This window comes from Canis aureus, chromosome 13, assembly GCF_053574225.1.
Source record: "Canis aureus isolate CA01 chromosome 13, VMU_Caureus_v.1.0, whole genome shotgun sequence".
Taxonomy (NCBI): Eukaryota; Metazoa; Chordata; class Mammalia; order Carnivora; family Canidae; genus Canis; species Canis aureus.
Window position 1 is genome coordinate 33,333,797 of NC_135623.1, and position 21,471 is coordinate 33,355,267.

General features: G+C 33.3%; 1 protein-coding gene across 21 annotated transcripts in view; it reads left to right on the forward strand.

Moving 5' to 3' along the window:
• LRRIQ1 (leucine rich repeats and IQ motif containing 1) overlaps positions 1–21,471 on the forward strand; it is a 215,338-nt gene that overhangs the window by 101,310 nt on the left and 92,557 nt on the right. For 19 of the 21 annotated variants that reach the window (XR_013350624.1, XR_013350623.1, XR_013350625.1 and 16 more), the window contains 3 exons: positions 61–143; positions 2,414–2,437; positions 7,723–7,806. Coding sequence is in view for 17 of the 21 variants with exons in the window: in XM_077845682.1 (XP_077701808.1) it covers positions 61–143; positions 2,414–2,437; positions 7,723–7,806 (191 nt within the window). In the remaining 4 variants the exon portion in view is untranslated. The remainder of the gene's footprint in view (positions 1–60; positions 144–2,413; positions 2,438–7,722; positions 7,807–21,471) is intronic. The other 2 variants (XM_077845683.1, XM_077845699.1) reach the window with 1 other exon arrangement.

The following is a 21,471-nucleotide window of genomic DNA, read 5'->3' on the forward strand; positions in this document are numbered from 1 at the left end:
GCATAAGTAAATATGGTCTCAATATTTGTGTTGTCTTTATTAAATTTAATCTTTTAATAGGGGTTTTAAGGATATTGCTACTGCTCAGCAAATGTTGAAGAGAGCACAGAAGATGAAATCAAAGAAATTAAGGAAAAAATTAGGTGGGTGATGAATGCCCTTTGGATAATTGTGTGTCTGATATTGAAAATAAATTATTTTAAAATATTAAAAGACCAAATCATATTTAATAATATTTAATAAGAACAGAAATGAAATGCACAGATATGTCTAAGGTAATAATCCTGAAAACTGAAATAAGGTAACAGCGAAAATTATGTTATTATGTTAAATGATTTGTTACAAGCTTAAATGCTATTTTCACTTTCTCCTCTTACTACTTTGTTATTGATTGTTCTGTCTATTGTGCACTGAGAATTATGCTGTAATTTGTTTCTAAGTTAGTATATTTTGGAAGATGTTGATTCTAAAGAATGTCTGCTTCATGTGCTTATTCTTTTGTGTGTTTTTAAATTGATTATTCAACAAATTATAAATTTGTTAGTTTCATGAATATTAGCTATGAGGTCTTCACAACTTGACACTGAAAAAGAAATACAACTTATATCTTCACCATTATGCAGAACTTGGGAAATGTTCAGAGGCATCCTTTCTTCTACCCCACTTGATTCTTTAAGTAATTTCTTTCTGTGGATACCTCTAATCGTTTTAGTATCATTACATAATAGTGGAGTGGTTTATAGGCAAGAAATAGCAGAATATTATGACTTTATATCTATACTTAAAACTACTCAAAATTATTTGCATATTGTATATAACTTAGCATTTAGTTACAACTTTATAAATATTTACTCATGAACTCATTGGTTTAAAATAAGTAATGTGACCTCTTTTTATATGCTGTTTTGAGTTTTTCTTGTTCATCAGCTTCTTTAATAATGATTTTAACGTCAGTGAAATGTTTTTATAAGAGTGCCATTAGTCCTGAGAAAAGCAAAGAATCTATATCTATCTTATAGTTCTAGCTTATATAAGTATACAAAGGAGTCAGAAGATTATTTTTTCTTAATTAATTTTCCCATTTATTATTTTAAATCCTTAATTCCATAGTAGAACTCTAATTTTGTATATACATATTTTTTAAAATAAAAATAACCAAACTACCATTGGTATCCAAGGAATAGCTGATATTTCCTGGTACAGCACTTTATTGGTAAATTTCTGATGATTTATTTCTATATTCACAAGTGTTCAACTTTCCTTTTTTAGTATTAAATTAGTGACCCCTTTTACCTTTTTGAGATAGCTGTAGTATTTTTTGTTGTATACTAAAAGTTTATCAGCTTTGAAAGATTGAAATTTTAAGCACTTTTAAAGAAAATATAAATATGCACTCCGTTCAACTTGCTTTGTGCCTCCCACACTCCTGAGTTGTAAACTCCTATGAAGTTCATCAGAACTCAGTGAATGGAGTACTATGGGTTAGTGACTCCAGACTCTTCCTAATAGTGAGACTTTCTTTCAGTCCTGGGGAAGTAGAATCCAGTACAGTAAGTCAGGGTGGTTTGATAAACTATTTTTATTGCTTTGATGTATATTTTTATTCATCTTCAATAAATCAACAAATTTTTTTTAATAGCTGTTTTGAGAGCAGTAAGTTTCTGAGGCTCCTACAGGAAGTTCAAATACCAGAAGAGGCTTAAGTACCGATTCAGCCAATGTTTAACAAATAATTATTATCTATTTATGTTTAAAATCTATTTTTTAAAGATATTTGCAATGTTTCAGTAGTTTCTGATAGTGAACCTAAAATAAAATTTATCTTGTTAAAATCTGTCTCTGGAAATATGTAGGTCTTTCTAGCTAATTCTTATAACTAAGGAATTTTTGTTGTTGTTGAATTCATTTTTAATAAATCAGCACAGTAAATAATATTTTTGGCAAAAGTTTTAATAAGGAATCTATAGTCATACATAAAAACCTTTGTTTTAATGGTCAAAAATTTGATATAATTATCATCAGGCAAAAATTAAGCCTGTTTTTATCTGTCACAAGGTGGCATGGTAGGGTAAAAAATGTAAAAGGACAGTCAGACATACAAGTTAGCAACCACCTCTTAAATTTAACACTTGACAGTAGTCATTAAGTGTGGTCTGTTAGGTAAAAATCCAAAATGGCAATTGTATAATTTTTTATGGTGGTCATTACACCAATTACATAATTGCAAACCAAATTGCATTCTTACTACTGTAGGAGGTCTTATATCTCTGTTAAGCTTTTATTTTGCTTTTGTTTAATCAAAATATTATTACATTCATTAAATAAAAGCAATTTTTTCTTTAAAATTTGATTTCTGAAATGTAAAACCTTTAAATTCTCCTCATTCTTTTTCTCTACTGCCCCCTCACAACAGATATTCAGAATAGAAATATTCAAGGTAAGATTAAGGATGAAGTCATGACAAAGAAGGTCACTGGGATCCTCTCCAACTATGATACTTTAATCTTCTACTAAGTTAATAATGTACCACTTATATCACTTTGTGAATGAATCATTAAGATTCTGTGCCTCAAAAAAAAAAAAAAAAGATTCTGTGCCTCTGGTTTTCTCCTTATAGAAAAAGAACCTTCTAGTACCTTTCCAGTTTACAATTCAATCAGTCTGTGATAAGCTATTAACTTATTTAAATCTGCCTAAAATCATGGCCATAATTTTAAGCTTTTATTTACTAATAAATTAAAATTATATTTTAGATCCTTAAATTCTGTTAAACACCTGAACACTTACTATTAATTTTCAAATATACATGGAGATCAATTGATCGATTGATCTTTTATCTTACATGGATAACCTGCCAACTTGAAAATCTTAAGCCACCAGAGGGCAACATTGTCCATAAAACTGCTGGAAACTAGCCATCTCTGTGGAGGTAGGGAAGGTGGTAGGTGGAGCAACAAAGAATAAAAACTTTTAATTAAATGGAATCAATTACATCCTCCAGTCTAAACAAAGCAGTAATCCTCAAAGAGGTAAGGCATAAGTGCACAGGTTATAGAAGCTTTTAACTCAAATTTCTACCATGAAAATCCTTAGCACAAGTTGCTCAGTAGCAAACGCATATACTTCTTGTTTGTATATTGTACATGTGTTTATTAACCAAGGGATATGAGTCTACAATATCTGATTTAAGGTGAGAGTTAAAATAGGGCAAAAGGCATGGAGTTAATAATTTAAAGAAAGTTGCCAATAGAGGAAGAATACCACTGAGTTTGCTGATTAGTAAAGAAGGAAGAGGCCAAGGAAATATACAGTACAGGCAACCCTCAGGAGAGACTCAGTAATGATGACTTCTTTTGGGATAAATGAGGCCATCTGCTTTAAATAGAAAAAGCAGAATAGGATGGGAAATGGAAAGGGGAATTGGTTGAAAGCCATAAGATGAAATCTAAAATTTTGAGGAGTTATATTTACTCAGTTTGAGTTTCGGTTCTGATTATTGTTATACCTAGTAAGTTATTGGTTAATAAGAACATAACAGGAGGTTTTGTTTGTCTTTATTTTTTATTGTTGTCTTATGCACAAAAGTAGATTTAGAATTTTTCATGGCACAATGTGATCTGTGTTGGAATTTAGCAGATACCTAGGGAAGTTTAGGGTTTATAACTGCAGTTGGAGAGCATCATGTGCAAGATGAGAGTTGCTGATTTATTGAAAACCTAAGTCAATAACCCAAAAGTACTGAGCATAATTGGTAGCAAGATTGAGCAGGATCGGGGAAGAGAGTAAGTGCTTGCTGTTGATGCAGAGCATGCCTTAGAGAGGATGGATTCTGAGTATAGGGGTTTGTGTAGAGAGCAAATGATTAAAAATATATATATAAATAAAAAAGAGCAAATGATAAGTTTAAGCGCTAAGAACATAAGGACATAAACATAATGTGGTTTTCCAACATCTATCGTACTTAATGCATGTCACATCTCAAAATTTCATAGAGTGAAGAAAGAGTAGGATGAAGCAAACAAGGTTAATTTAGTTATAAAGGTAGGGCCACAGTAAGATGTAAGAATCATCTTGCAGTTGTTTCTAAGACCTTGGATACTGTCAAGTACATATTAAGCATTCAATAAATACTTGCTGATTTTATTTCAATAGTGAAAATAGCTTGAGATTGCGTTGGTAACATTTAGTTATAGTCAAGAATTAAGCAGGTAGAAAATAGGCTTTTTTAAAAAGATTTTATTTATTTATTCATGAGAGACAGAGAGAGAGGCAGAGACACAGGCAGAGGGAGAAGCAGGCTCCCTGCAGGGAGTCCAATGTGGGACTCCATCCCAGGACTCTGGGATCAAGCCCTGAGCCAAAGGCAGATGCTCAACCACTGAGCCACTCAGGTGTCCTCTAGGCTAACTTTTTAATGTGAATTGAGCACTTCATGGGCTATAGCAAAGAGATCAGGTTGCAAAATGATAAGGTAACTAAGGAATGAATGTAAAGGATCGAAAGGGAAAAATATATAGGCAAAAGTGTGACAAAACGAAGTTTGTTGATGATTTATTTTACTTCAGTGATTTCCAAAAAGAATTTATAAGGAATTTGATCAAATGTTCCTTTGTTGTGTGCTCTCAACAAGACAATAATAAAGTCTATTTGAATTGTGAAATCCTGGAGGGCCGAGACTCTCTTTATTCCCTACTGAATTCCCAGAACCTAATACCATGTCTGGCATATGGTAGATGTTCAATAAATAACTATTAACTGAGTCAGCAATAAATTAGATAAAAGTCACTGAATACATTTGACTGTGTGTATGTGTATGACTGGATGTGTATAATACAGTCATTTAAATATATGTTTCTATTTGGGAGGGCAAATTTAAATTAGTAAATAATACTCCTTATAAATGATGAAATACAGGGGCACCTAGGTAGCTCAGTTGGTTAAGCATCCAACTTCTGATTTCAGCTCAGGTCATGATCTCAGGGTTGTGAGATCAAGCTTCATGTTGAGCTCCACACTGCGCATGGAGCCTGCTTAAGATTCCCTCTCTCCCTCTCCTTCTGCCCTTGCCCTCCTAAAAATAAATAAAATAAAATAAATAAAATAGAGATATAGCAGTCATTTAGCCTTAAAACATATTTTACAGTACTGCTGTACTTATATGTACTTGTATATGTAAAATTGATAATAAGCAGGGTTTCAAGTATGAAGTTAACAAGATTATCAATTAGTGAGCTAAGATTAGAACTATAGAAACTGGAAAAGGATTATAGAGGGGATTAAATAATTTTAAGGATATTCTAATGTCCAAATAAAATTGTGTTACTTAAATGAAATAATGAAGTACAGAGCTACATGCATAATAGAAACTCAGATTCCTTATGGGTTTCTTTAAATATTTTATTAAAATGTATTTGAAACCTATTTCCCAGACATTGACAAGTCATACTGGGAAATAAAAGATTTTAAATACTGGGAAATAAAAGACTTTAAAAACAGCAACATAGACCTGCCACTGATGATCTCAAAGGAGTAGATTTCAATGTACAAAGCTGATTTTATAGTGCAAGAAAAAGCTATCATAAGCTTTACTCTTTACAATAAACTTGTACCTTGGCTTTCCTACTTGACTTCGTATTTTTTGAGGGTAGGAGTAGTATCTTATTTCACAGTGATGTTTCCAGGGACATCAAACTCAAGTGATTTTTTTTCCCCATCTACAATTACTATGTTTCTTGCCTCTTATCATTATCTCTTTGCAGTTTACATGAGTGTAAGATTTAAATAAATTAAGGTTTATTCTAAAACATCATAATGTTTTAGAATAAAAGGATATTGAAAATATAGTATTCTTTATGTGCCCTTATGAATAAAATTATCTTTTTGAGTAAATTGAGCTAGACAACTCTTCTAAATAATTTATATGTATTACTTAATCTTGATAATCCTCTATGGAGGATTTAAAATCTTCTCCAACAATACAATTTCCAAGTTGGATATTTTATTGTTATTTATGTTGTTATTATATATTTACTAGCTGCCATTTGTTGAGCACCTACACTGATGTAGACATGAGTCTCAATGCTTTACACACATTATTTCATTATTTCTCACTGTAGTATTTCACAGTCAATATTATTTCTCTTGGACAGACAGGGGAAGGGCAGAGAGTAATAGCAATTTCTCCAGAGTCATACAACTAGTAAAAGTTGGGGCTTGGGTCTCACTCAAGTCTGTCGAATTGTAATGTTTTTGCACAGGAAATACATAGATCAAATAGAAAAGCAAAAAGAGCAGGAGAATGTTTAGAAAGATCAGTTGCTATAAAGTATCATACAAAATAAGAAGCCCATGGTAACCTGTCTTCCCTGACTAATGCTCCTTTTGATGTGTCAGTATATTTTTCTCTAAATGGCTTAGATGATGTATAATATATATTGTATTAAATATATATACACAAGGTTTTTAAAAAATTGTTATTCTTATTGATAATTCATGTTGAATTCATATAGAAGTACCCAACTCCCTAATACCTTAGGTCACACCTAATTATGAGATACGCCCAAATATTGACTAATATCTCCTTAATCTTGAGAAATGTCATCTCTGTGAACCATGTAAATCATGCTTAAAAGAATAAATTATTGCTAGATTAATGGAAATCTTTAGTTTCCACATGCTTGAAAAATAATTCTGCAACTACTATTCTGTTTTTCTAATTAACATTCTAAAAAATATACTACCTTAGCATTTAATTAAAATATATAATTTGGGCGTTACACTATTAAAATCCTACTTTTCCATTTGGAATATTCAATTATACATTGCATTAGCAATTAATCAAAGATTCTTAGTCTCTTTTTACAAGATGATGTAAGATATTAAGAAAATGTATCCTGCCTTTACTTGTGGCTTTATGTTAACCTACTTTAAATGCGTAATTTTCCACTCTTTATTCTACCCTTCTTACTTACATCGTTATTTTTTCTCTTACAGTTCTTCAACAAGCAAAAATTACAACTGCACAAATCCCCCATTACCAATAAATTATAGGGCTCTGTGTTTACAACCATCCTGTTTATTTTGTAAAATGAATAGATTTACAATGCTCTTGGCTATAAAGTGAATATAGAATTTTTATAATTTTTTTGATATCTCATACATGAAGATAAAAGAGAAACCATTCATTTATCTGTACAATGAATAAAATGATCTTTTTTCTATCTCTCATCCTATCAGTTGTATTGCTTACATCTCCTATATCCCAGTCCTCATATGCAAAAGAGAGAATAGTAGGGCCTATGGTTTTTCCTATAATAATGCCTTTTACCTAACCATGCTATTGTGGAAATTTTACTTTATTCCAGCAGAAATATTGAGAATATAAGAAAGGAGCTAAAATAATAAATAGTAAGGCAATTCCTCAAATAAAGAGATGATACCATAACTAGAAAATTTTAATGTAATTTTTTCACATTATTAGTATTTCTGTGCTTTGTATTATGTATTAAGTATTAATCAGATAACCAAAGATATATAAATGATTTGTTACCATTTCATATTATGAAACTTTCAAAAATATGTCATTACCAGTTTCACAGTGCCTTATAGAGTGGTATTTTTAAATACTATTGTAAAAAAATATAGCCACTTCAGAGAAGGAATGAGCCAGAGCTTAACTTTTGTCTTATTGTCTTTTTTGTCTATATCCCATTGTTTGCCTAGCATTATTCAAAGATAATGAAAATGAAACTTCTGTTGCAAAATCACCAAAGATGGCACAGCCCAGAAGAGATGATTACTTTGAAGGTATGGTTTAATCACAGATACATAGAAAGCCAAAAAAGATAAAAATGGAGTATGGAATTGTTGAATCACTATATTGTATACCTGAAACTAATATAACAGTATATATTAACTAACGAATTAAAATAAAAAGTTTAAAAAATAAATAGAAGGATTAGTAGGGAATAAAGATGAAGATGGAAAATTGTATTTAAAATAAAATTTTAAAATCCTCAGTAGTCGTAAAGTACACATGTAAAAAAATCATATATGAAATATAATTAAATAAAAGTCGAAATGTGGTTCTTAGAGCTAAAATACCAATATAGTGTGTTGAATCATTGGCACAGTAGTATAGTATTTGTATCAGTGCTTCTATAACTTTAAATTTCATATATTTTTATGTAAAAGTCTTATAAAGCTGTTTCATTGATATAACTAATTTTGCTTAAATTTTACACTGACTGATAGATAATATTAGCCTATATCAATGGAAGTGAACCCACATGGAAATGATATTCTAACATATTTACTTTACTGCCAGTATACACAAATTGCATTACATATTATAAGTTAAACTCTGGAATTTTAAATATTTTACTATATGTGAAGCTTGCCCTACTCATTTTGGGGTAAAGGATTTATACATTTAAAGGGCAGATTATATTTCTTATTTAAGCATTTGGAAGAATTATGGACTTATATTATCAAACAAATATTTAAATATAATAGAGAAACAAACATGACTTATAAGTTTGCCATTGCTTTTTCTTTAATAGTTAAATGTTCATAATTATGTCTATACTTTTGGATGATAACTTATAATAGGAAAAAATATATTTGAATGGAAGTGGGCCACTTAGAATTTTAAATACTTTGTCTTTTAAATAAAATCTTAAATTTTAAACATTATTTTAGTATGATTGCAAATAGATACTTTGATTTACATTTCTACTTAGTAATGTCTCAAACTAAAGAAAAATTTGACTAACGTCAGTTTTATAATTTTCTAGAGATGCCTTTTAAATATGTAGCAATGGAAGACATGGGGTATAGAATTTTCTTTAAGGCATATAGTAATAAATATATACATAAGAAGATAGGTAAAACCAGCATAGCAAAGTATTGAAATTGTTGGATCAATAGATGATGGTATATGGAGGTTTACTCTATCAGTCAATTTTTTTAATATTAAAAATTTTCCAGAGAAAAACATTTTAAAAATTTGGTAGCCATTGAAGGTGTCAAAAAACAGTATTAAAAAAAAAAAGTCTTATCAAGTAGTATTTTAATACAATTAAAATATGTTTTCAATAGAAAATAAAGCTTGGGTTCTAATCACTTAATTATCTTATTACAATGTTAATTTCACCAATTCACTGTAAGAGTCAGAAGTCTGCTGAAATCAATAACAATACCAGAGATATTACCTATTAAATAGAAGGATTGTTACTTTACAAAGACATTGCCTAGTAAGAAAGATAAAGGGGGCATTTTTGCCCTTTAAATTAGCATGCATCTCAGCATTAGAAGGGAGAAATCTGTCCGAGCATGTTCTACTGCATTATCTCTTGTTCTGTGAAATGTGAAGACATGTTGTCATCTAGAATAGTATATATGCTTATATGGTATATTTATGGATTTGTGTACTAATATAAAATATACTAGGAATAGTTTAATTAGCAGTAGAAATAGAGTGGCCTGTAGAACATGAAACATTTCTGTGCTTCATGATATGAAGTTATATGTTTTTGTTTACTTTCCCCTATATGAATTGTGTTTGGTTTAGTTTCCTTTTTCCCCTGCAACCTCAAGTACATTTACATTTCATTCATTTCACTTAATGGTCACTATGTGTGTACCAGATACTCTAGTGACTGATAGGTATTTTCAGGGTTGGTGGGTTTGTTTTTATTTTTGTTTTGAAGAAATGGGTTTGGCAAAAACAGTTGTACATTGAAAAACGTTTTTTCTTCAGCCAGTATGTTTATTCCTGTCTTCTTTTTTTTTTTTTTTTTTGTTTTTAAGAGGAAAAGAGTGAGGCAAAGTTAATTTGATCATTGTTGGCTTGTTGGCCAGGTTGAATCCTGTGGTGTCCTCACCTGCTGCTGGCCTCACAAGCCTCCTAGACTCACACTGTTTTGTAACTGGCCAGGAAGACCCGTAGACTTCCACATTAGTAGCCTGACTCACCCCAGTTTCCCAGTAGAGGGCACATTTTAAAATCAGGTCTTTTGAGATACATGAATTATATAAAACATACCAGATTTAAGAGTACATGTCAATTAATTTCAATATATTTGCAGTTAGGGTCACCTGGGTGGCTCGCATTGAGCATCTGCCTTCAGCTTAGGGCGTGATCCCGGGTCTGGGGATCAAGTCCCACCTCAGGCTCCCTGCATGGAGCCTGCTTCTCCCTCTATCTATGGCTCTGCCTCTCTCTCTCTGTGTCTCTCATGAATAGATAAAATCTTTAAAAAATTTTTGCAGTTATACAATCTCATTGTAGAATATTGGAAGAACTCTTCCTCTAAAAAATCCAAATAAAATTAATAGTTGGGCATCTTACTCCACCAAAAGTGAGGGAGACCAGAATTAAACTTCATTGTAGGTTTAGGCTGAATGATTCTATATGTAACAGCATCTCAGCACAATGGCATGCCAGCACTGTTGTATTATTTCCTTGGTTTTGTTGGAATTAGATGATATGATTTGACTATTTCTCTAATTTCCACTTATTTTATAATAATATTGTCTGATTTTTTTAAAGTTGAATTTAAAATATTTTCTTCTTTACTTTGTAATATTATTTATGGGGGTTTCCAAGATTTCTCTTATAAATTGTACTAAAATTCTTTTATTACTATTGCTGCTTTTTTCTGAATGTCACTAGCAGGACAAAGAGGATGGTGCATATCCTCTATTAGGCAAAGAAATGTTGTTAAATTTAATGAATATTTAATGAAATACCAAATTATATTAAATGATATAAGGTAAAGAATTATTCCCTTTTAATAGTCCATGTTTTACAAAATATCTTTCTTTTGTTTTGTTTCAGGTTTTTAACTCTAGTTAGTTAGTAGTGGAATATTGGTTTCAGGAATAGAATTTAGTGATTCATCACTTACATGTAACACTCAGTGCTCATCACAAGTGCCCTCCTTAAAACCCATCACTCATCTAGGCCACCCCCCCCCACCCACTCCCCACCAGCAACTCTCAGTTTTGTTCTCTATAGTTAAGAGTCTCTTATGGTTTGCTTCCCTAACTTTTCCCCCTTTCCCTATGTTCATCTGTTTTGCTTCTTAAATTCCACATATGAGTGAAATCATATGCTATTTGTCTTTCTCTGACTGACTTGTTTTGCTTAGTGTATTACATTCTAGCTCCATCTACAATGTTGCAAATGCTAAGAATTCATTTTTTTTTCTGATGACTGAGTAATATGCCATTGTATATATACCACATCCTCTTTGAATGAATACCTTAGAATGGATATCTTCTTTATCCATTCATCAGTCAATGGACTTTTGGGCTCTTTTCACAATTTGGCTATTGTTGATAATAACTGCTAAAGATATTGATTGGGGTCCATGTGTCCCTTCGAATCGGTATTTTTGTATCCTTTGGATAAATACCTAGTAGTATAATTGCTGGGTCTTAGGGTAGTTCTATTTTTAACTTTCTGAGGAACCTCTGTACTGTTTTCCACAGTAGCTGTACCAGTTTGCAATCCTGCCAACAGTATAAGAGGATTCCCCTTTTTCCCCATCCTTACCAACATCTGGCAGATGTGAGATGAGGTATCTCATTGCTGTTTTGTTTTTCGTTTTTTTTTAAGATTTTATTTATTTATTCATGAGAGACACAGAGAGAGAGGCAGAGACACAGGCAGAGGGAGAAGCAGGCTCCATGCAGGGAGCCTGGTGTGGGACTCGATCCAGGGTCTCCAGGATCACGCCCTGGGCTGAAGGCAGACGCTTAACTGCTGAGCCACCCAGGTGTCCCTCATCATGGTTTTGATTTGTATTTCCTTGATAATGAGTGATAGTGACCATCTTTTCATGTGTCTGTTGGCCATTTGGTTGTCTTTTTTGGAAAAATGTCTAATCATTTCTTCTGCCCATTTCTTAACTGGATTATTTGTTTTTTACGTGTTGAGGTTGTTAAGTTTTTTATAGATTTTTTTAAGGTTGTATTTGAAAGTAAGAGCATATGCATGAGCCTTGGTGAGGGGCAGACAGAGAGGGAGAAACAGACCTCCCTGATGAGCTGGAGCCCAACACCATGGGGCTCCATGTATCACACCATACAGAGCTCAACCCTATGACCTTGGGATCAGGACCTGAGCTAAAGGCAGACTCCTAACCCATTGAGCCACCAGGTGCCCAGTATAGATTTTGGATACTAACCCTTTATCTGATATGTCATTTGCAAATATCTTCTCCCATTCTGTAGGTTGCCTTTTAGGTTGTTTTTTTTTTTTTTTTTTTTTTTTTTTTTTTTTTTTTTGTGGGAGGGGGTTGCCTTTTAGTTTTGTTGATTGTTTCCTTCACTGTGCAGAAGCTTTTTATTTTGATGAAGTCCTAATAGTTTATTTTTGCTTTTGTTCCTCTTGCCTCCTGACACATGTCTAGTAAGAAGTTGCTACAGCCAATGTTAAAGAGGTTGCTGCCTATGTTCTCCTTTAGGATTTTGATGATTTTCTGTCTTGAATTTAGGTCTTTCATCCATTGTGAATTTATTTTTGTGCATGGTGTAAAAAAAAGTGGTCCGGTTTCATTCTTCTGCGTATTGCTGGCCAGTTTTCCCAACGTGTTTGTTGAAGAGACTTTTTCCCATTGGCTGTTCTTTCCTGCTTTGTCAAAGATTAATTGACTGAATAGTTGTGGTCCATTTCTGGGTTTTCTTTTCTGTTCCATTGATCCATGTGTCTGTTCTGTTTTTGTGCCAGTACCATACTGTCTTGATGACTACCAGCTTTGTAATATCACTCCAAGTCCAGAATTGTGATGCCTCCAGCTTTGTTTCCTTTACAAGATTATTTTGGCTGTTTGGTTTTTGTTTTTGTTTTTTGTTTTGTTTTGTTTTGCGTTTTTTTTTTATGGTGCCATACACATTTTAGGATTGTTTCTTCTAGTTCTATGAATATCTTTCTATTTTACAACGTTCACTAAATGTTGACAATTTATGTCTAACTGCCAGATTTTGAGCTTTAGCCTAATGAAGGCTGGGAAACCTTTGACCACATCTGCTCCCAGTATAACCTCATACATATGCTGTGCTGTGTGTTAGGTATCAGTAGTCTGAGGACTTTACAGGTTCAGCATTGGCTTACTTGATTTGTTATTCATAATTTATTTAATGTTAGATAACTGTTTTGGTTATCCTGTATCACCCATAATTCCTCCTTTGCTTTCAATATCTGATTTTGCGTTAGAATTTGAAACACGTTCCTGATTATTACCTCAAAGATCTCCCACCATGTTTCCTTTTTTATGTTGAAATGCTCAATTTAGAACCCTGACATTACTCTTCTATAGCTATCACTGGTATGAAAAGAAGCCTAGCATAATGGATCTAAGTCTAGATTCCTGAGTTAGTCTAACCCAGACTGAATCTTGATTCCATTTATTGGCTGTGTGGCCTTGGGGACATTATTTAACTGACCTGCTTAGAATTATTTTTCACATGTAAAATTGGATACTAATAGTACCTAGTTGCTGGGGATTACATGAGTTCCTACTTGTGAAATGCTGGAAACCCACAGTATGAATACATAGTTAAACCCTCGAAACTTGTAATCATTGGCAGCAGTCATTTTAAAAGTATAGCTTTATTTTTTTTCCCTTGTTTGCAGTTGGTAGTATTTATTGTACTTCTTGCTGGGTGCAGTGCTAAGAGTTTTAAATTCTCTGACTCAATCTTCTCAAAAACTCTGAAGGAAGGTATTGTAACTGTCAACATGAGGAAACTGATTTTGAGAGTTTGATAAGTGATCTGCCCGAGGTCATACAGAGAGTAAGTGGCTGAAAGGGAATGGAGATAATTTCTTCATCAAAACAATGCTAGCAAAAATCAAACAAAATGCAGACATTGAAGAGTGACAGTTCTTGGATAACCCTAAAATGTATGTACAACTTAGAACTAAATATTTAAGAAAAAAAAAAAAAGACTAATTAATAGGTTAGGTAAAACTCTGGGAAACTGATAATCAATTTTGTTCTTTATTACTTTCTCATAGCTTGCACTGATATAAATTAAGAAACAATTTGGTACCAACACAGCGATGAATATCTGATTTGTGCCTTGTAATTAGCTCCTACCTTACTTCAATATTATTATTATTATTATTATTATTATTATTATTATTATTACCTTACATTGCTAAGGACCAAATCTATTAGCTCTAAGGGTAAACTCACTTTCAATCACCTATTTTAATTTTCAGATAGATGAGAACATCTCCACACAGTTCAAAAGCTGACACTATATTTTTGCTTCATTTACTCTTCATATTTATGCATAAATTAAATGACTTTCTTGCCCTAATCTGCTGAAATTTTAAGATTTGCTACTTCTAAACTAATGCCAAATTCAGACTTTTGGCTTTAGCCAAGGAAGGAAGCTAGACAAGCCAGGGGGAAAAAAAATTGGATTTGGCCCAACAACCTTCTCAGAGAGGCAAGTTTTGTCTTAGTTCTTCCATTCCCTGGGACATTTTACTTGATTTTAATGTCAGGTTTTCTTAATTCTCAGTCTGGTGCTGTCATCACTAGCATGCTTTCTATTTCTCCTCTTATAAAACTGAAGATTTACACATACCATATGTCCTTTTACATCATAGATGTTAAAATATTTTTGTATTAAATTTTTGAGCATTGAAGACTCAAAAGATGTTTAACTTTTATGATTTTTTTTCTACAGAGCATTTCTAATCAAACCATCTTCCTTTGTGGTATTCTTTATTGTATGATTACAAGCATTTTCTTCTCCAGCTTTCTTCCTTTTAATACCAGCTTAGGGCACAGAGTCACATGATGTAGATTGTGTTAAAGTAGGTCTTGTATTTCCAATGCTGCATAGAGGAATTGCTAATAGCACCAATGCGATTAAATATTAAGGACTGGTAAAATAAATGCAAGCAGCCAAAAAATACCTGAAGTCATGCTCTAAAGTCATTGATTTGCAATCTTATTTCTACTGAACAAAACTCAATATTAGTCAAAGTAGACAAGGGTATGAATATTCATAAAATGTGATCTGTCCATCAGTATCTCAGTTTGTAACAACTATACTTTGAATTACTCTTTTCCTGCTAAATTTTAAGCTCTATGTATCTCCGTAGTATTAATGGCCCTTACGATAATACCTAATGCATATTGATGCTTCATAAACTTTCTTGGTGAATAAAAACACAAAAGACAATACCTTTAAATAGTTTCAAATACAGATGGAGCTTCAAGATGCTTATATAATGTCTTTGAATATACTGCTTCCTATGATGAAGTAGATTCACCATTCTATGCATTGCAGGAGATCTCTTCACTTAGCTAATACCTGTCATTTCAGACATTAATCTTTTAAGAAAACTTTTTTGATTCTAGTTTGGAACACTGCTCACTGTGCTTCCCACAGCACCTTGAATAAAATTTTATCCATCATATGATAAAATGTAATATAATAGTCTCTTTACTCTTGCTTGCCGCCACTTGTATGAGGCATTGTTCAATGTATTTTATCTATAACAAGTAATGAAATCCTCACAACAACATTTTGAGGTAGGAAACAAAACTTTTTCTTATTAGAAAAGTGAAGATCTGCCTGCACTTACAAAGAATTAAAGACCAATTAGCAAAATCTTCTCTAGTTTTTGTATGAACATTTTTTTTCTTTCATTGACCAATAAAAAAGGACTTGGAGAAAGTCAACAGCAAAAATAAATAAAATTAAAAAGTAGGTGGGAAGCCCAACTTAGAGATAATGGAAGATCAAGAGCTATATTTTAACCTCTTTTAAAAAATTTAATATGGTAGCTTTTTATATAACTAAATATCTAAAATCTTTCCATGACCTCTCATTGCTCTTAGAACAAAAGCTATCCTCCATATCATGGCCCACCTGACTGTAAATGTCAGATCCCTTCTCAGTTCCTCATATGATAAGAAATGTTTTTGCCTTGAGGCTTTTGTACTTCATTGTTTTGCCTGGAAACTCTGCCCTCCACACTTTGCACAAATATTCTCTCATTGTTTAGTTTGTGTTTCTAGTCCCATGAGAGAGCCTTCTCTTATAACACAGCCTAAGTAGCCTTTTCCTCTCTACTTGGTTACTCAATCACACAGCACCTGCTCCATTCATGGTATTTATATGCTATTGTCCTATTTATTAATTTAAATTGTTACTTATGGGGCAGTTAGTTAAGCGTCTGCCTTTGGTTCAGGCCCTGATCTCAAGGTCCTGGCATGGAGCCCTGTGTCAGGCTCTCTGCTCAACGGGGGGTCTGTTTCTCCCTCTCCACCTCTCTCTCTCAAATAAATAAATAAAATCTTAAACAAAATAAACTGCTATATGTTATCTTATATGTTATTTTTCCACTAAGAGAATGTAAGTTTCATGAAGGGACTTCATAAGTTCTGTCTGACATGGTTCTTGTCAGACAGATCTTATTCAGTTATATCTTTAGCACTTAGAGTAGAGCCAGGTATATATTTAGTACTCGATAAATATTGAATAAGAAAGAAAGGGATCCCTGGGTGGCGCAGCGGTTTGGCGCCTGCCTTTAGCCCAGGGCGCGATCCTGGAGACCCGGGATCGAATCCCACGTCGGGCTCCCGGTGCATGGAGCCTGCTTCTCCCTCTGCCTGTGTCTCTGCCTCTCTCTCTCTCTCTCTATGATGACTATCATAAATAAATAAAATTTAAAAAAAAAGAAAGAAAATATGTGTATGTGACATGCTTATAATTAAAACTCTCTAAATATATTTTAGATGCTATCTTGCTATTTTTTTAAAAATATTTATTTATTTATGATAGTCACAGAAAGAGAGAGAGGCAGAGACACAGGCAGAGGGAGAAGCAGGCTCCATGCACCAGGAGCCCGATGTGGGACTCGATCCCGGGTCTCCGGGATCGCGCCCTGGGCCAAAGGCAGGCGCCAAACCGCTGAGCCACCCAGGGATCCCTATCTTGCTATTTTTAAATATAAGGTTCAGAATCATTTTAATTTTCTACAGAAAAAAAATCTGATTAGGAATCCTATCCAGTAAAGAATGAAACAAACTATTTTTTTTAATTATCTGTGGATAAGGTGGATTCAGGAAATGGTAATCCCAGGTCAGAGAGGAGCTGCTTAAACTCTTCTTTATCCAAACTTCTTTATGTAAATAGTTTTATTTTTCTGCTTTCCCCCCAAATTCAACCAAAAGAGAACATTCGGTATTCTATAGTGTGTGTGTATACATCTTCTGTATATATGATTTACATATTTATATATATATACACTTTAAAAAAAAAAAGAAAAAAGAAAAAATCTGGTCATACTCAAATCACAGGTCATTTTGGCCGTTTGCATGCAAAAATTGCAGAAATTTCATCTGTAATATTAACTCCTAACAACTTAATGAAAGTTCTTTAATACTATGGTTTTAATACGTGTCATGTGTGTATACATGTATATATGGTGCATATATGATTTAAAAAATGGGAAAGTTACCTGGGTGGCTTAGTCAGTTAAGCCTCAAACTCTTGATTTCTGCTCAGATCATGATCGCAGGGTGATAAGATGGAGCCCCAGGTCCTACTCATGCTCAGCAGGGAATCTGCTTGTCCTCCATGCCCCCCTCCCATCCTGCGTGCATGCATTCACAGGCTCACTCTCTATCTAAGATAAATAAAATCCTTAAAAAACTAAAAATGGGTTTGTAGTACAACTTGAAATCCAGCATTGTGAGGCCCCTGGATTTGGTTTTCTTTTTCAATATTCCCCTGGCTATTTGGGGTCTTTTGGATTCCACACAAATCTTAAGATTATTTGTTCCAACTCTGTGAAGAAAGTCCATGGTATTTTGATAGGGATTGCATTGAATGTGTACATTGCCCCGGGTAGCATAGACATTTTCACAATATTAATTCTTTCAATCCATGAGCATGGAATATTTTTCCATCTCTTTGTGTCTTCCTCAATTTCTTTCAGAAGTGTTCTGTAGTTTCAAGGTATAGATCCTTTACCTCTTTAGTTAGGTTTATTCCTAGGTATCTTATGCTTTTGGGTGCAATTGTAAGTGGGATTGATTCTTTAATTTCTCTTTCTTCAGTCTCATTTTTAGTGTATAGTAATGCCACTGATTTCTGGGCATTGATTTTGTATCCTGCCGCACTGCTGAATTGCTGTATGAGTTCTAGCAATCTTGGGGTGGAGTCTTTTGGGTTTTCTATGTACAGTATCATCTCATCTGCAAAGAGGGAGAGTTTGACTTCTTTGCCAGTTTGAATGCCTTTTATTTCTTTTTGTTGTCTGGTTGCCGAGGCTAAGGCTTCTAGTACTGTGTTGAGTTTACCCCAAAGATACAGATGCAGTGAAAAGCCAAGACATCTGCACCCCAATGCTTATAGCAGCAATGTCCACAATAGCCAAACTGTGGGAGGAGCCTCAGTGTCCATAGAAAGATAAATGGATAAGGAAGATACACACACACACACACACACACACAATGGAATATTACTCAGCCATTAGAAATGACAAATACACACCATTTGCTTTGACATGGATGGAGCTGCTTGGAGGGTATTACGCTGAGTGAAGTAAGTCAATTGTAGAAGGACAATCATTATATGATTTCACTCATATGGGGAATATAAAAAATAGTGAAAGGGATCATAGGAGATAGGAGAGAAAATGAGTGGGAAAAATTAGAGAGGGTGACAAAACATGAGAGACTTCTAACTCTGAGAAACAAACAAGGGGTAGTGGAAGGGGAGGTGGGTGAGGGTATGGGGTGACTGGGTGATGGGCACTGAGGGGGCAGTTGACAGGATGAGCACTGGGAGTTATACTATATGTTGGAAAATCGAACTCCAATAAAAATATTTTTTAAAGAAAAAATAAATAATAAAAATAGATTTAAAAAATAAATAATAAAAATGGGAAGGGAAAAAAATGGGAAGGGATTTCAGAACTCTTAGAGTTCTTGAAATGAACCATGATATGTAGGCTTTACATTTTCTTTACTTTATATTATTTACATTTCTACATTTACATGTAGATTTTACATTTTCCATTAAAAAATACAAGAGGACTTCCACTTCTGGTAATAGGAGTCTTTGTACTTCAAACCAATTCTCCTCAGAGAACAGCTTTAAAACTTAGAAAAATTATTTTTAAAGGATCTAATTGAAGTCATTGGGGAATTAACAAGGAAGTAGAGAATTATAAATCAAGAAGGAAATACAAAGACTGAGTAGACGAGCAAAGCTTTTGATAATGTCACCAGTGTAGGTGAATTATAAAATGACTTTCTACTAGCCTCTTGCCAGAAACAAACATAAACCATCTCCAAGAATAGATAACATCAACTCAAGCTTCATATTATCTCTACATTTTTTTCCTAGGCAGCATTTGGCACACAATTAAAAAAATAGGCATAGAAGGAGATGAAACATCATTGAATACCATGAGAAAAAATAGACAAAAATAGAGCCAATGAGATTTCAGATAATGGATATTTTTAAAGAAATATACACAATAACTTTAAGGATATAACAGAAATGGAGAATTTTAATAGATACTAAACCTAAAAATATCCAAAAGGAAAATCTATAACTTAAAAGCACAACAACTGAAATTAAGAACTCAATGGATAGATTTAACTACAGATTAATCAAAACTGAGGAAAGCACTACTAGACAGGAGAAAAGATCTGAAAAAAATATCTAAATTGAAGCATGAAATAAAAGAGAATGGAAAATACAGAAAAGAGACATGCGAGATACAGCAAAATGTCTCACACATACATAATTATAATCCAAGAAGTGGCGAGAGAGAAGGGTGTAGGAGTAATATCTGAAAAGTTAATGGTTGAGAATTTACTGAAAGTGATGAAAAACTTCAAGTTATGGATTTAAGAAACTCCATAAACCACAGAACATATATACATACAAGGAAAACCACACTGCAGCACATGATGGTAAAATTGCTTAAGAGAGAGAGAGAGAGAACACTTTTTTTTTTAAAGAGCCAGAAAAAAAAAGTTTATTATTATTCAAAGGAGCCATAATGATGAATAATGAAGCTGGCTTCTAAATAGAAATCCTGAAATCCATAAGACAATTGTTATGTAGTGTGCCCCTCCCCAAATTCACAGGTTGAAAGACCCAAACCTCTGATTATACTTGGAGATAAAACTTTTAAGGAGATAATTAAGATTAAAGGAGGTCTAATGAGTGGGTCCCTAATCTAATAGGACTGGTATACTTATCAGAAGAGGAAGAGACATCAAGAGTATATGCTCACGGAGAAAAGTCCATGTCAGGACACAGTGAGATGGCCATCTGCAAGTTAAGGAAAGGCATCTTCGAGACTAAACTTGCTAGCACTCTGATCTCAGACTTCCAGCCTCCAGAATCATGAGAAAATAAATTTCTGTTATTGAAGCATCCAGTCTGTGGTATTTTGTTATGGCAGCCCAAGCTAACTAATACACATGTAATGGTATCTTTAAAGTACTGAAAAAAATAGGTTCCACCATGAAAGTCTGTACCCAGCAAAATTTTCATTTTCAAAAAACGAAAGTAAGGCACTCATGCCATCCAGGCTCCCTACCTGCTGCTTCTCTGTTTAGCCACAAGGAAGAAGGAGAAAAACACCTGGATTCCAGAGCTAAACTTCACAAAGGAAGAGGGAAAAGATAATGGTTCTGGGAGAAGAAGCCTACGGCAGCCTTTTTAAAAAAATTCTGTGTTGTCCCTTGCTCCATGAAAAAAAATCTCTCTTCCCACCTATATTAGATGCCCACCCACTTGCTACATAGGAAAATTTATTTTCAAGATTGCCAATAATCCTATCAAGGTTTCAGATAATTATTACAATACCTTAGAAAGTTCATCATCAAGAACAGAGTCTTCTATCTAAAGAAGGCTACATGAGATGACATTAACAGTAGATTTCAAGTTTGAATTGTGTAGATACTCAGTAGCTGTGTGATTCATATCTTTGTTTTCTCATCTATAACTGGGAATACCAGATTTAACTTCTCATGATATTTTGAGAATTAAATGATAATATAAGGCCTCCTAGCTAAGATAATGGATCTGAAAGCCCTCACTAAAACTGTGAAGACTTTTTTAAGACACATACTAACAAATATAGGAATATAAAGAAGGGGCAACAGCAACATAATTTTTTAGGCTAGAACACAAATATATGAGTAATAGAAAACAAAAGCTTAAACCAGCAATGAAATATGAGAACTATTTCAAACTTTCAAAGTTTTAGGAATTGATGGCATCAGTCCCAATGGAAGTAGTATGAAGAGATCTGGGTTACCTGTGCAAAATTCTTTAATTTTTTTTAGATAGGATAAAGGATTTTTTTTTTTAGATAGTCACAGAATCTATGACTCAGGAACATCCTTGACACCTTGCTAAAACTAAGAATAAATGTAAGTCTACATGCTAAAGCCGCAACCCTTT